At 44.7% G+C, this 15,945-nt stretch overlaps 1 protein-coding gene across 3 annotated transcripts in view; it reads left to right on the top strand.

Moving 5' to 3' along the window:
• Window positions 1-15,945, top strand: part of acap3a (ArfGAP with coiled-coil, ankyrin repeat and PH domains 3a) — a gene marked incomplete at its 3' end in the record, with an annotated part of 100,105 nt that overhangs the window by 77,610 nt on the left and 6,550 nt on the right. The window contains exons 11-24 of one of the 3 annotated variants that reach the window (XM_080733329.1): window positions 889-1,001; window positions 1,977-2,028; window positions 2,607-2,707; window positions 2,834-2,945; window positions 3,740-3,948; window positions 5,679-5,748; window positions 6,186-6,280; window positions 6,653-6,870; window positions 7,005-7,094; window positions 7,535-7,627; window positions 8,140-8,354; window positions 8,569-8,678; window positions 9,709-9,819; window positions 10,063-10,124. In XM_080733329.1, coding sequence (XP_080589455.1) covers window positions 889-1,001; window positions 1,977-2,028; window positions 2,607-2,707; window positions 2,834-2,945; window positions 3,740-3,948; window positions 5,679-5,748; window positions 6,186-6,280; window positions 6,653-6,870; window positions 7,005-7,094; window positions 7,535-7,627; window positions 8,140-8,354; window positions 8,569-8,678; window positions 9,709-9,819; window positions 10,063-10,124 — 1,651 coding nt within the window. Of the gene's footprint in view, window positions 1-888; window positions 1,002-1,976; window positions 2,029-2,606; window positions 2,708-2,833; window positions 2,946-3,739; window positions 3,949-5,678; window positions 5,749-6,185; window positions 6,281-6,652; window positions 6,889-7,004; window positions 7,095-7,534; window positions 7,628-8,085; window positions 8,355-8,568; window positions 8,679-9,708; window positions 9,820-10,062; window positions 10,125-15,945 lie in introns of all 3 variants that reach the window. The other 2 variants (XM_080733327.1, XM_080733328.1) reach the window with 2 other exon arrangements.

Here is a 15,945-nt window from a genome sequence, read left to right as displayed (position 1 = left end):
ACATGATGTACTTCTGGTCCTAAACCTGAAACATAACACATGGGAACATATCTCAAGTAACTACACTGCAAAATCCTGAGTTTCAGTTGAACTGTGAGAATGCAAACATTTACCAGTAAGGGTGCATTTTAGCACTCTCTATTAAATTGACATACAGGGTTTTACAGTGTACTATTGTGTGTCCCCCTTTAATTATGAGATATTCGAGACATTCCCCATTACGTTGGCCTCTAAGCCTTAAATAGGTACCTGTCACTTTCTGTTGTTTGGCATTAAAGTGTTAGGTGGTCTCTATTCTTCCCATCAGGGTTGAATTATTATGTTTTACTCGAACGGGGTCCTGTTTATGTAATTTGCATCACGGGTTATCCAAGTTATGAAATGCCATGGTGAATCATCCAGAAAGATAGCATGCAATGTGTACATATACACAACCTAACACGTGACTGTTTCTACATGATCGCACAATGTGTGACGTTTCTGTTCGTTTTATGGATATGGAACATGCAGCTCAGTGTACTATCAAATGCTACAGTACCAGGATACTGGGAACAACACACATTGCACTAACATGCAGTTTACTCCATGGAAAGACAAGGGTATTATGAGAACAGGTACAGTATGAGGACTCGTTAGTTTATTTTCTTTGCTTAAAAATAATAATTGAGCCTTTACTCTTCAGGTCAGACTAATGCAAAAATAGCCGATCTACAAGCTTGGCTATTTCTGTCACGGGACAACGTCGTACAACAAACAATAAATCTGGCTATAGGCTAGCAGTAGTTTAAAACTTGTTTTATGCCTTAATCTGCAATTTTCTGTTTCCTTTTCTCATCTCTTCCATAAGGACCGGGATTAAACCATGTGTTTCTCTCTCCTCTCCGACAGGACTTCTCCTATGAGGACTCCAAGGCAGAGTTCAATGTGGACGCGCCCAACGGGGTGGTGATGGAGGGTTATCTGTTCAAGAGGGCCAGCAACGCCTTCAAGACCTGGAACAGGTATGGAAGCTTCCATATCATCACTGTCCAGCAGAAACCTTGTATCTCCAAGATTCAAATTTGCATGTTTTTTTTTCTCGTATATTAATGCCCTGCCTCATCATATATGACTGTTGCACAAAAATGGCAGATCTACAAGCACTTGTACTGTAGATCTGCCTTGCTTGTAGGTCGGCTATTTTCTCTATTTTAAATCATTTTTAAATGATAAATACAAAACAAACAGTTTTGGACATACAAGGTTTCCACCGACAACGTCAATTACTTCTGTATATACTATATAATAATAATAGCTAGTACAGAAAGTCGAACATATACACTTTATAATTCTTAATGTCAATTAAGGAGAGTTACAAATGGGTCATTTCACCCATAGGATTTTCTCTTTAGTACCGCAATGGCGCTGCACAGTAACATGACTGAACTACAAAAAAAGGGTGGGTTGATTTTGGCTCGCTTAGGGAAATACTAGTTGTTTGAATATACTTCCTGTCCTGAAGCTATTTCGTGTAGCCAAGGATGTATTTGTCATTCTTATTCAAATATACCGTATAATTTCCTGACCATGTAGCTTCAAATGGCCTGCCGGCAGATCTACGGTGTCCTGCGTTTGACATTCGGTCCATTAAAATGCCAAGTTATTCCTTTTCCAAGCTCCCCACGGACCATTCTTTACCCTGTTTTTTGCTTTCGCTGATGCACATCTACTGTATTATCCCATTTCTCTGTCTCAGTGACAGGGCGAGGGGGTCATGATGATAGTTATACTCCGCATTCTTCTCACAGGGTCAGAATATTGCACCGCGTGGTGGATAGCCATTTCCGCTCAATGATGCTTTTTTACTCGGTCATCATCGGCGTCTAGGGTGACATCGGTTCACCTGCTTGCTCAAGAGCCTTGCGTGAAGGCATATCGATCTAACTTGTATGTTTTATTCATCTCTCTGTTTCTCTCTCCCCTCCTGCTCTCCCAAGACGATGGTTCTCCATACAGAACAGTCAACTGGTCTATCAGAAGAAGCTCAAGGCAAGTCCATTTCTCCTCTGGCTGCTGCTGAGTGGTCCCTGGGGGAGCAGGGGGTTGGAATAGCATGAGTGCCGCTTTAATGGGGCTGAGAGATGGTTGGAAGGGGGGTTGATGAGAAATGGAGACACTGCGGCTTTTAAAGTTATAGAGACATTCTTCGCTGAAATCCATCACAGCTCACTTGCTCGTTCACTCTGTCAGTGTGTGTGCAGTACTGATGTAACCTCTAGGGATACTGCATGCCTCCACTGTAAATCCTCAATGTTAATTAATGTATTTTTACTTTTTATTCAGATTTTCATAACTTGCAAACACACAGACAGCGAGCACCTACAAAAAACTGTGTTGATTAAACTTTACAAAAATTGGGCCCTTGACCTTTACTCTCGGATTGCAGTTTGCTTCAAATCTAAGACACGCTATCTTTATCATATATCATCGCATAGAATTCTTTGGGCTGTGTACTGTTAACAGCTGTCAGGAAAGAAAACCATTTACCTTTTCTACTTAACATCTGATGTACATACGGTACTGTATACTTCATCTGATATGTGATGAAGATGTTTTCATGTGTTCAGGATTCTCTGACAGTGGTGGTTGAAGACCTCAGGCTGTGCTCAGTTAAACCATGTGAGGACATCGAGAGGAGGTTCTGCTTTGAGGTGGTCTCGCCCACAAAGTAAGACAAATTTATTTTTGGTTTATCTGTTTCTTTGTAATGATACACCAGTTAATATGGTACTGCACCGAAGTTGATGGTGATTTTGGTGATGATAAGTTAATTCCACCCTCTTCCATTCAACAGGAGCTGTATGCTGCAAGCTGAGTCTGAGAAGCTTCGACTAGCCTGGATCCAAGCAGTTCAAGCTAGCATTGCTTCAGCGTACAGAGAGAGCCCTGATTCATATTACTTAGAAGTAAGCTCCGGTTTTGATTCAAGTACAGTTTGTATGCTTTGTTTCTTTTTGGTTCAGACCATCCAGCTGCCAGAAGGGGGAGCTAAGTAGGAATGCTATTGTACAAGCAAAAGAAAATGTATGAAATTAAACTGGATATATAATTAATTGCAGTTGTCTTAAAGGACTGTTTGTTCAATAACAGGGTTCTCCACATTTTCAAGTGGGTTGCCAATTTCAGCCAATCAGCAGAGAGTACCAACTTAGAATTGGAACTGGAAAACTATAAAATGTTGTCTGCCAACTTCTCTGTGACGTCACATCCAATTTCTCCCGTTCTGTATACGTTCTCTCTCCTGATTGGATGAAATTGGTTTCCCGACCTGATTTATTTTTCTTAGTTTACTAAAAAGCAGGAGGGACTGGGAGACCCCATTACTTGCTCACATCCATATATTACATGCAGAATATTTGGGGATATAAGTGTGACAAAACAAATAGATTATATACTGTATGTCGTCATTGTCAGGCAGAAACCTTGTATCTCCAAGTTTCGAATGTGTATGTTTTTCAAAAATTAAAGCCCTACTTCCTCATACAAAAGTGTCACACAAAAATTGTGAAAATAGCCGATCTACAAGCACACAACGGGCGTAGTGTGCTTGTAGATCAGCTATTATCAATAGTTTAACATTTTATTATACATACAAAACGAACGGTTTTGGTCATAATGTATGGTTTCCACCCGACAACGACGATATACCAGTGTGCCATTCTGCAAATCCGACTCTCAAGCTCTCTGTCTGTGGCTTCAGCGTCTGGACAGAACGGCGTCGCCGTCGACCAGCAGCATCGACTCGGCCAGCGAGCCTCGGGAGCGCAGCGTCCGGGGGGAGAGCATCCTGCAGAGGATCCAGTGTCTGCCCGGCAACGAGCAGTGCTGTGACTGCGGCCAGGCCGACCCACGCTGGGCCTCCATCAACCTGGGCATCCTGCTGTGCATCGAGTGCTCCGGAATACACAGGTGGATTCCTTTTAAACAAATCTTTATACCAAGGGTCTTCAACAGGGGGTCCTCAGTGTTAACTACAGGGGGTCCTCCAAATCTTTGAGTGATAGAAACTTTTCTCTTCTTTTCTATATTAACCACTTGAACCCTAGTGTCCATATTCTGAGAACTTTAGCGAAAATAGCCAATCTACAATATGCCAAGCTCACAGCGCGAGGCGTTGTGAGCTTGTAGATCGGCTATTTTTGTCAAAGAGGTTTGGTGTAGAGGGGAAAAAGAGCAGACTAAGTGCAGAGTAAAAAGTCAAGTTTATTAGGTAATGACGGCTCAAGTGATTTTAATATCTGAAAACACAAAATTTACATGAATCCAAAATACACTGATGATTGTGCTGTCAAACGATGAAACTATTTGGAATCTATGAAAAGGTTGTGGGGTCCCTGCTTCATCTCTCTCTCAACTAAGGGGTCTTTGGCCTGAAAACGTTGAAGACCCCTGCTTTAAACAAATCTTTATACTGATAGCTACAGTAAAGCTGGGAAAAACCAGCAAACACCATGTGCTGTATGAGTTTTGTCAGACAGACATTCGTTCTCTTGGCCGTACATTGGTTCTGTCATGGAGTATGGAACTCGTCCGTTCTGCCACAGACATCGCTGAAGGGATTACTGCGGAGTAGGCTGCTTATTGGATCAGGCTGGTTTTGATTGCGAGAGTTTAGACTAGAGGATAAAGATCATCCCCACTTAGACACTACAGACATTAAGAAAACTATTGAATGGTTCTATACAATGGTAGACACTGTGTTGAACATAGCCTTAGTGTAAATTTGTTGACAGGAGGAATCAAGCCACACGTGAAAGCATCCTGTTGTCATCCAGGTCAGCGCACTCACTGCTCTGTTACATCACACCGTTGAATCACCAGGGAATATCGCTCGTGATCTCGGTGGGAACGTGTCCCTTAAGTGTTCACAGGTGTTTACTTGGGAATGCAATTATTAATGCTTATGTAATCACAAACCCCGTCTCTGTTCGGCCCACTCATTGAATATTCATGCTCCGTTTTTGGGGACTGCTGTCTTCTCACGGTGAGATCAGAAGAGGGCCCCTGTTCATATAGCAGTGGAAGCGCGAGAGGCACACTATGAAGTTCTTTTTATTTTTTTCCCCCCTTCACTGTGCCACTGTTGCCTGGATACCGGACGGTTTCACTGGAGGAACTCTTTGTGATTTGCATAACATTAGGTGCAGCTTCTCTCGTTTCCCTGGGAATAATGGGGTTTTAGGCCCCCGCTGTTATTCATAACCACATCACAATGCAAAGGCATGCTGTATGACACATCTGTGGAGCTTCCTGTTCTCTTTATTAGAAGAGGATACACCGTAGTATTCTTTTGTGAACTTCCATCTGTCTGCAATATAGTTGTAGTAACATTTTGAGAATGCAAAGCAGAAGGCCCGCAACACTCCAGGTTTAATAAAGTCTTAATGTGCATGGCTCAACAGTGGCAGGAAAGTAAGGAAATGGCCAGCACACAATGAATGTCCTTTTCACATTTTTTATTTACTGTGACCATGCATTTCATCCCAATAGGTCGAAAAGGACATTCATTGTGTGCTGTCTATTTCCTTACTGTAGTAACATATTTTACCATGAAATTCTGACATCTTGCAATGCTGTATAACTCTCAAGAGCATGTAATGTCATTAATTTGTTTGTATTTGCTTGTTTTTCTACGGCAGGAGTCTAGGAGTTCACTGTTCTAAAGTGCGCTCTCTCACACTGGACTCATGGGAACCAGAATTGCTTAAGGTAGGACTCAGGACCCAATAGCTATACAGCACATAAGTCTGACATCACTGCCGCTAGAGGGCGCTATCCCCTTGGGTCACAGCATAATATTTTCTCTTGAAAATCCCATAGGGGAATCTTAGATCGCGTCATAGAAGAACTGTGTTCCAGAAATGAACAAATCAGCAGTGCAATTCTATTCATATGGATATGAAGCATCAGCTGACGGTGTAAAAGTACACATTTATCCACAGGGTAAGAAAATATCTTTTCGCCCGGGTGGTTTGTTTATTTTTGGAACACAGTTCTTGTATGACACGATCTAAGATTTCTCCATGGGATTTGCAAGAGGAAGAAAATAACGCTGTGACCCAGGGGTAGTGGGAGTGACGTCAGGACTTTGGTACTCTATGCATACATTTTGAGGCAAAGAGCCTAACATGATGCCTGTATTGCAGTTGATGTGCGAGTTGGGAAACAGCATCATCAACCACATCTATGAAGGATCACACCAAGAGCAGGGTGTGAAGAAACCCTTACCGTCCAGTTCAAGGTAAAACTTATGTCCCATATATCGTCGTTGTCGGGTGGAAACCTTGTATGTCCAAAACCGTTAGTTTTGTATTTATCATCTAAAAAATGTGCTAAACTAGTGAAAACAGCAGATCTACAAGCACACAACGCCTCGCATTGCGAGGCGTTGTGTGCTTGTAGATCGGCTGTTTTCACTAGTTTTGTGGGACAGTCTTGTACGATGAAGCAGGGCTTTGCTTTACCAAAAGACATACACATTTGAAACATTTGATACAAGGTTTCTGCCCGACAGTGACGATATGTTGTCCTGTTATGGTCAGGAGGTTGTCATTAGCATTGAGACTTTTACCCATGATGACTTGCCTTCATGTCTTCAATGTGTCCCCTGCAGGCAGGAAAAGGAGGCCTGGATAAAGGCTAAGTATGTCGAGAAGAAGTTCCTGAAGAAGCTGGGCTCCACCGAGATTCTCATCAATGGCGAGAGGAAGTCTGAGCTGCGGTGGAGCGTGAAGAAGTGTCGGAGGCATAACAGTGCCACCACGGTGCCCAAGACGCGAAGGAGATACCGACAAGAAGCTGGAAGTGCCTCCCCTGCCACCCTCTCCTCGGGTACCTCAACTCACATCTGTATTTTGACGTCTATTCGCTATTTCAGCATCGTACTGTACATTTAACTGGGGCAATCGTGAAATGGCTTTTCTCATTTTTCTTTCTTTACTTGTCTGTATGCGTATGTGTCACAGCAGCTGCGAAATTCCGGCGAGACTCCCTATTTTGCCCAGATGAGCTGGACTCTCTCTTCTCCTACTTTGACACAGGATCTGGACCTCGAAGTAAGTGACTACCAATTCTGACACATTTACCGGTACCCAAAATAGTTACTCATTAACTGCTGATCATGCTCATGATCAATAAGGCACAGGTAGATAGTTACTCATCCACAGATGTCACGAAGATAAGCATACATGGATCCTGTACCTGTATGTGTTTGAGTGATAGAAACTTTTCTCTTCTTTTCTATATTAACCACTTGAACCCTAGTGTCCATATTCTGAGAACTTTAGCGAAAATAGCCAATCTACAATACGCCAAGCTCACAGCGCGAGGCGTTGTGAGTTGTGTTTTGCACAGGTTTTGTCTTGCATTTGCTCACATAACAGTATACTCATGAGCGCATGTACTGTATCTGTATGTCTCTAAACATTACTGATCAGAGCCATAGCTAGCAGCAGTAGCTAACGTGTCCTCCTGCTGGCGTGTGCTGGTCCTGCAGGTCTGAGCAGTGACAGCGGGCTGGGAGGAAGTACAGATGGAAGCACTGACATCCTGGTGTTTGGCTCGGTGGTGAACAGCGTCACAGAGGAGGGTGAGAGCAATGTGTAATAGAGGGTATGCGCAATGCGCACGCATAAAGGGAATGGCAAATCGAGTGGCAAAGTGAGTTTAACGTTGTTTAATGCAGTGTTTCTCAAATAGGGGGGTACGCGGGGGTACTGCAGGGGGTACAGGAGAAAATGGGAATATTTATTTTACTGTTATGGGTAATGACAAAACATTGACAGTCTTTGTGTGAACCTGCTAATCTTTAAATTGTGAAACCAAATTACATCAATAACTTGACTAGTACAACTGTTATTGAATAGAAAGCAATGTTTATTTGCCATTATGCTGTTTTATTTTTGTCATATTTGCATTGGTATCTTGCTCATACCCTCTATTGATAGTACTTTAACCTAGGCTAATTTTTACTTTAAGTGTTTGACGCTTTTTCGTCGAAAGACTTTGCAAAGCATAAATGAAGCCTTAGTGTCATGGGAATTGTAGTATGCAATGGGAAACTTGAGATAAGATACGGTCTTTCTCGGAACTCGTTTCCAGAATGCGAGGTGTCGGAGGACTCGAGCGGCGAGGCTGAGCTGGAGACATCTGACCCAGAGGACGTGAGGGACCTACACCCTGGGGCGTTGCTCTACAAAGCCTCCAAGGCCCGCAACCTGCCGGTCATGGCCGAAGCACTGGCCCACGGGGCGGACGTCAATATGGTGAACGACGAGGATGATCGGAAGACCCCGCTCATACAGGCTGTGATGGGGGTGAGTCAATCCTGACGAAAATACCAGATCTACATTCTCGCATGTCACAATTTCCTTGTGTAGCTGCTACTTTTGCAGATCTACTATCTCATGTACAATCAAAACACACTTTTACAGATAAAGTCAGTATGCAGTGTATTTCCTTAACCTTCATTGAACACGTGTTAACTTTCGTGTGTGTTTGTTTGTGTGCGTGTGTGCTTGCTTATGTCAGGGTTCATTGATAGCCTGTGAGTTCCTGCTACAGAACGCAGCTGACGTCAACCAAAGAGACGTACGAGGCAGGGGACCCCTTCATCATGCCACTTGTCTAGGACACACAGGGTGAGTAGTGGGCTTATTGCGTCCATCTTCAGTGTTTGTGGAAAGCCTCTGTGGGTGGCACCGTAATGTTGACTTGATCCCAGAAAATTGGTATAGCATTTAGATCTGCTTCATAATTTGTGCTCGGTAACGGTTAGTTAAAAACTGTTATGGAGTTACAAACTCATGCGTGTGGTTCTGGGTTGGCAAGCTTACGTGTGATTGTGTTTGAGTGTGGATGTTTGTGGTTAGGAGACTGTGTATGGTATTTGAGTTGAGTATTGTTTTTTGTATTGCTTTGTATGTTATTTTATTCATGCTGCTGTAACACCTTAATTTCCCTCTGGAGATTAATAAAATGTATCTCCTCATCTCATCTACCCCCTTTGCAATACATGGTTACAGTCCACTTGCCTTTATACTACAGTCTACTCTACAGTGTGCCATTTTAAAGCTGCAATCCTGAGCTGTTTTAATGAGTAAAATGTTATTTTGAACAATGTGTATGGTTAGATGTTAATACAATAATAATGGCCCATCTGCAGTGGTTGGCAGTGGTCTCCCTACTCTAGCTTCCATAGAGCAGTGGTTCTCAACCTGTGGGTGTAACTTAATGTGCCACATTGTTTCTCTCTCAACAGTAAACAAACCAACATACGGTTTAAGTGTATACAGGGTATATCCACATTTCTGACACAAGTGACAATTTAAGTAATGTTTTAATACCTCTATAAAATTACAAGTTAAGCATTGGTCAAATTGTCAAATATTAGATGCAGAAATTGTGAAAATAGACAATCTACAATCTACGCCTCGCACCGGTTATACAAAATGTTATGCCTCAACTCTTGTGCTCCCCAGTTCAAATAGGATTATTTTGGGGGTCGCGGCCTGAAAAGGTTGAGAACCAATGCCATAGAGTAATGTAGACCCTGCTGTTGGGTGGGAACCACTAGTTCAGAGTGAACAAGTAGTGAGCGGTACAATGAAAATGTCATTCATTGCTTTTGTTCTATGACTGATCTTTGTTTCCTTCCCGTGGTGTTTCCAGGCAAGTGTGCTTATTCCTCAAGAGAGGCGCTACGCAGAACGACGGCGATGAAGATGGTCACGATCCTCTCAGTATAGCTGTGCAGCAAGCCAATGCAGACATCGTTACCTTGTACGTCAATTTGCTACCTACAGTACGCCTGTCAATGTAGAACCTGAGATATACTTGATTGCACGCGGGTGTCACACACTGATCTACAAGCTCACAACATTGTGATTGTGTAGATCGGTGTGTGTGACGTTGGCGCGCAATCAATTACAAATCAGGCATAACATCTCCCGTCATTTTCCTGCTATTCAGTGTGGATGGAAGTGTTTAATTGAATCGTCGCATCTCTTTCTTTTCCCCGTTCAGGCTGCGTCTGGCCAGAATGAATGAGGAGATGCGGGAGTCTGAGGGACCTTTCGGCCAGCCAGGTCAATATCCCACCAGCAGCCCCACTGAGCAGCAGTATAAGAGATGCATACAGGAGTTTATCTGTATCAACATAGCTGAGTGTTAGGAGAAGCTTCAATCTCCACTTCAAATCCAGTCAGGTCACAATAACAGTCTAAAATAATATATAAAGGAGAAAAAAAAAGAAAGAAAGAGAAAAACACAGTCCATGGAGTTCCTGTAGACCTTTTGCTTGATTCAGATCAGTAACATCAATTATCAAGCAGATTAGCAGCATCTTCTCCTAATAGCCAGGGCACAAGTTCAAAACTTTTAATACCTATTCGAGTGGATCAGATTAGGATTTTATTTGATTAAATGAACATATATTACTATTGTCATAATGTTTGCTTAGATAATTCTACTGTATGATCACAGATTGGATATCACAAGTGATCACAATTATAATTTTTTTGTTATAAAGTACCCAAAATCTCAATCTGGTCCACTCAGAGAGGGATCCAAGTTTTGAACTCTTGGGCCCAGGATAATCCCAGTGTTCCTCTACCCAGCACAGCTTAGAGTGGAGGTGGTGTACCAGAACCTGCCAACTGCCAGCCACCCTCTCAGGATCACACAATAAAACTGCAGTATTAATTTCCTTGTAATGATGTCAGAATCACAAACGGCTGACTTTGAAAACATCTGTGTAAATGAACATACATAGTTCAGTACATTCATGATTTGTTATGCTTGATTTATACATCATTGTACGATGGTATCGCGTGCCAAAATAGCTGATTTACAAGCTTTGTAGATTGGCTATTTTTGGCAGGTGACACCGTTGTGTGACAAATTGTGAATCAGGCTTTAGTGTCTTTTACAGCGCAGGACAGCTCACTGCCAAGACAGTTATGACATTGGTCCTGACGTTACATTATTAGTTACTAGAGGTTCGCATGACGGTGGTCCTGACATTAGATTATTCCGTTATTACAGTGACCCCGTCACATTATCGTGTTAAAAACATCCTTCACTACGTCCAAGCAAAACAAAGTAGACGGCAGCTGATTTAGGACCAGCCTTGCCCTTTGATTTTGAGTTGTCAGAAGGTCGTTTCCAATAGGATGCAGGGTGCTTTGAACCAAAGATCAGCCAGGACATAACAAATGCTGTGTTCTCCGTTTCGTTATTTTGTTTAATTTAACTCTGAAAGTGAAGAACGACCCTTATTTTTACTGTGCAAGTGACACTTAAGTAACACAGAAGGCCCTCTAGTTGTCAATCATGACTGTTCTGGCTGTGCATGATGGTGGTGGTTACAATTAGACCATCAGAAGGAGTAACCTAACCACAAAGATGGCTAACAACTGTGAGAGTAAAAGCTCATAAGATAATGTTTTTACTCTGTATTTGGCTTTGAGACTATTCAAAGTAAAGCTTTTATGTAAATTTAAAAGCTAAATTATGCACTTTTCCTACCAACAATGATTTGATCTTTGTTTTTACCGTTATGCATTTTGTTTGATAGGATAGGGTTATTGGTTTGTTTTATTTTGTATTTATTTATTATGAAATGCCCAGAGCAATAGTGCAATGATGATTTTAATACAGATCCTCTGTATTTTTTTGTATTATTTTTAATGATGCAGATGGTATTTTTTTAAGCTGGATATATTTTGTTAGATTTTATTTTACTGAGCACTCACATTAACTCAACTACAGTAATAACATCCCAATTAAAAAAAAGACAACAGCTCCATAATTTAACAATAAACTACTGTCAGTAACTATGATGTGCAAACTGCAGTGGAAGATGGATTTTTTTTAAATAAGGTGTATGACTGTACATACAGTGTACATAACGGTATTTGTATGTGGAAATGTTTGTCACAAACATTTGTTATTGGTAATCTGATATTATGATGTCTAGGCTGGCCTATATTAGATTTGTTCTTGGTTTTATTGGTCAAATAGTGCATGGGTTGCCCAGCCCTGTTGCTTTTGTTTACGTCTATACCCAGTGTATGTGAATACTTGACATTTAGTATTGTTGAATAATGTTGATATCCATGTTATATACTGCCAAATCATAAGAACAGTGCATGGAATGACATTCCTCAGTTTATCTGTGGTACTTGGCCAGAAGGAAATGTATGCAGATGAATTGATTCCATTAGAGAAGCAAGACTATATCCATCTGTGTTGACATACCTAGCTACATACAGCCATTGAAGACATTCCAAAGGAGACCTTTTCTCATTATCATAGCTGATCTAAAATCAGGTCCTGAGTAAAATTATGTCAGAAATTCTAACCATATGGCCTCATTGGAAAGATAAGGGTTACTGTGGTTCAAACATTTCATTTGGTCAGTATACACAGTATAATGATGATGACATACATAACATATTGCATTTGAGCAAACTGGACTGCGCATTTGGTACTGTACATGTTTACTGTCAATATTCCAGGATGACCTCCCACTTGGGTAATGACGCCCCCTGGCGATCATTCAGAGAAACTACTTCAGCTCCCGTACTAACGTAGGTAGGAAGGGCCTGTCACTCAAACCGGAGTGACCCGCCTCCAGGCTATATAAGCCCCCGGAGGCGGAAGTAACATCCTCTTTTCACTCTCTGCGATATCACATTCAGATAAGTTGAAACTCAGCCTTTGTATTATTATTCTTCGCGCATTAGCCTAAAGCGGTGGCATTAGGAGTCGCCCACTGGCGAGTGTTGAATTAACCCGTACTTAAGAATACTTATTCTTGTTCCGTCCTAAATCGACGGTTATTTCCTTTTATAACAAAGGATTATTACTGCTTGTTCAGGCCTCCGCCGAAGCAAGCGTGGCATAGCATTAGCCGTTAGCTTGTTAGCTCGTCTGCTATTGTTAACGTTAGCTACACTGCTCACCGCTTGTTCAGGCCCTGCCCGAATCAAGCGTGGCCTAGCCTTAGCCGTTAGCTTGTTAGCTCGTCTGCTTCTGGTTAACTCTATCTACAGTGCTTCGCCATGGATCCTCTGGCCTTCCTGCCGAGGCAATGTCCAGGCTGTCCAGGACTCATCGACGGACAGGATCTTCACCATCTCTGTGTCGGCTGCATGGGCGTTGCACACGCCTTCTCTGCACTGAGTCCTCAGGGGAGAGCAGGACCTTTCTGTGACTGCTGCGTGGCCTACGACCACGATGTAATGATACACCGGTTCTTCCTAGCCAGGGCAGGCCTCGGGGCCTGCGCTCCACCAGGTGGGTCCACTGCTCTCAACCCCACAGCCCAGTCTTTCCTTCCCCAGGCGGCCCGCACCGTTGGTCAAGGTGCGGCGCTGCCTTCCGGAGATCCGCTTGACAACCAGCGCGCCGATCCAAGTCAAGATGGCGCCGTGCTACATGAGACACCGCCTGCCGCGCAACCGACCGCAGCTAGCTCCACTGTCACTGGAGCTGGCGGGTCTGGTGAAGTCGCCGCTAAGAAGGCGACCAAGAAGGCTAACACCCAGACGAAATCTCCGGTAGCCTTTTCCCCTTCGGGCGCGGTGCCCAAAAAGAAACGCTTGGATGTGACCGTCGGGGACGTCCCCCTCGACGTGAGCATCACCAAAACAGTCCAGACCTTCAGGCGAGAGTCGGACCTGAGCTCCGGTCAGAGCGAGGGTTCTGGTTCTGAATACTCTGGATACACGGCCGAGGAGGAGGAGGACTCCGTCGAGGACGAGGGTTCTCGACTCACGGTCACTGTGAAAGGTAATGCCCCTGCGGCTCCAGCACGTCAACTGGACGCCGCAGGGAGCTCCCAGGCCTCCTCAGGCACCACTGCCCCTCCACCCGCCAGTCAAGCGAGTGAAGCGGGAGCAGAGGACGTCGATTCTGCAGCAGAAATGCTGGATCATCTCACAGTCTACATGAGAGCTCTGGCCAGAGTTGGAGAGGAGTTGCCACCTCCTCTCCCCTCTGAAGAGGCAGAGGATGATGATGAAATGCCCGGGCAGGAGCCTTCGGTTCCCGCCCCGTATGTCCTCTCCAGGCTGCCGCTGGTGAAAGGTTTCACCAAGGCCCTCCATTCCTCATGGAAGACACATAAAGACCCCAGGAAGCTGCCTTTCTCTGTGCTGGATTTGGTGGGCGGTGCGGAGGCAGGCATGTCCACCTGCCCTAACCTGGACCACCTGTTGGCACAATCTTTTCTGAGTTCCGTCAGACCCCAGTACAAAGATGTAGGCACGGCTAAAAACGGGCCGTTTGTTGGCCCCGTCGGCACCAACCCGCCGGGGTTCACTGTCCTGGAGGACAAGCTGCAGTCGGACAGGGCTCGTAACGCCTACCGGTCCGCTGCTCTGGCCGCTAAGGACCTAAATCTGATCCAGCTCTTGCTCGCTTCCACCAAGGACCTGGCCAAAGGTCTGCCCACGGGGGAGCACACAGCTGAACTGAACACTCTATTTGACATCATGCTGAAGGTCAATTGGCATGCGGTTAAGTGGATGGGCAGGTCCATGGACTACAACCTCCAGTCTGAGAGAGCCCGCTGGCTCGACTATGTCGACCTCGAGCCTAAGAGGGACGTGGGCGAGAAGCCTCTAGGTCCTCGCGGGGAGATGTACAAGTCTCTCATAAACATGGAGAACAGTCCCACCACCCTCATGGGTGGGGGCTTGGAGCTGCTGCAGGGTAGAGTTACCTTCTTCAAGGCGGCTAAGGACATCGTCGAGTCCACCACAGTGCCACAGGATGAACCGCAGCAAGCTAGGAGGACGTCCCGCTCCTCCCGCGCCAAGGAAAGGGGCCGCTCTGCTTCTTTTAAGAAGCACTCGTCTTCCTCCAGGGGAGCCTCTGCAGCCAGGGCGCCTGACAGGCCCCGCACCAAGGCTGTGGTTCCCGAGCGCGCTCAGCCGCGCCGCCCGTCCAAGGATGGCAGGCAGCAGTCTTCATACCGCGGTGGCCGCGGTAGGGGACAGCGCAAATGACACTCTGAAGAGGGGAATTGTGCTGGGGCGGGGGTCCGAGGTGTCTCTCGGTCCCCCTCCCCCCAAACGAAGGCGTTTTTCGGTACCCCGTGTCGGGGAAATGAAAATGTTAATTTTGATGCCTCCTGTGTCGGCAATAAACATGTTGAAAGAACAAAGTCTGTCTCTGTCCAACTCTCTCGCACTAGCACAGACGACCCCATCGTGCATGCCTCCTGTAGTAATGATGAAGTCCTGTCAGGACTCGATAATCAATCACAGGTTTTATCAGAAACCAGTAATGTTAATGTCAAACAATTATGTGGTTCCTCAAGCGCGCGAGTGGGATATCCCTCGCGTCGACAATATGAATCCTTTATGCATGCCTCCTGTAAGAATGATGGAGTCCCGTCAGGACTCTTTAATCAGTCAGAGGTTTTATCAACAACCAGTAATGTTAACGTCAAACAATTATATGGTTCCTCATGCGCGCGAGTGGATTTTCCCTCGCGTGAGCGATGCTATGAATTTAACCTTGAGTCAGAAATTCTGTCGGCCTACTATGAGCCCGGGTCAAGGGACAAGCATAAAGGCCTTAGAGCAGGTATTAAACGTAAAAGTTCCTCTCCTGTCAGGGGAGAATGCTTTAGTTGTGGGCGAGTCTGTTTATCAGTCGAATCGCTTTGCTCTTCCTGTCGCTCTATCGAGCCAAAACCGAACGCTTCCGGTTTCACCGGATACGGATTCGCTAGCTCCCCGCTTCCGGTCCGGCCGCAAAAGAGCTCCGCTAGTCAAGCGGTACAATCGGAAGGTGTTCCCACCTTGCGGCCTATTGAACCCCTGCGCTCCGCATCCGGGTGTTCCGGATACGGATACGCAGGTTCCCCACTTCCGGTCCCGCCGCAAAATAGCT

This window comes from Nannobrachium achirus, assembly GCF_963921795.1.
Source record: "Nannobrachium achirus genome assembly, chromosome: 9".
Taxonomy (NCBI): Eukaryota; Metazoa; Chordata; class Actinopteri; order Myctophiformes; family Myctophidae; genus Nannobrachium; species Nannobrachium achirus.
Note: the sequence above shows the minus strand (reverse complement) of the source record. Positions and strands in the feature narration are given on the sequence as shown.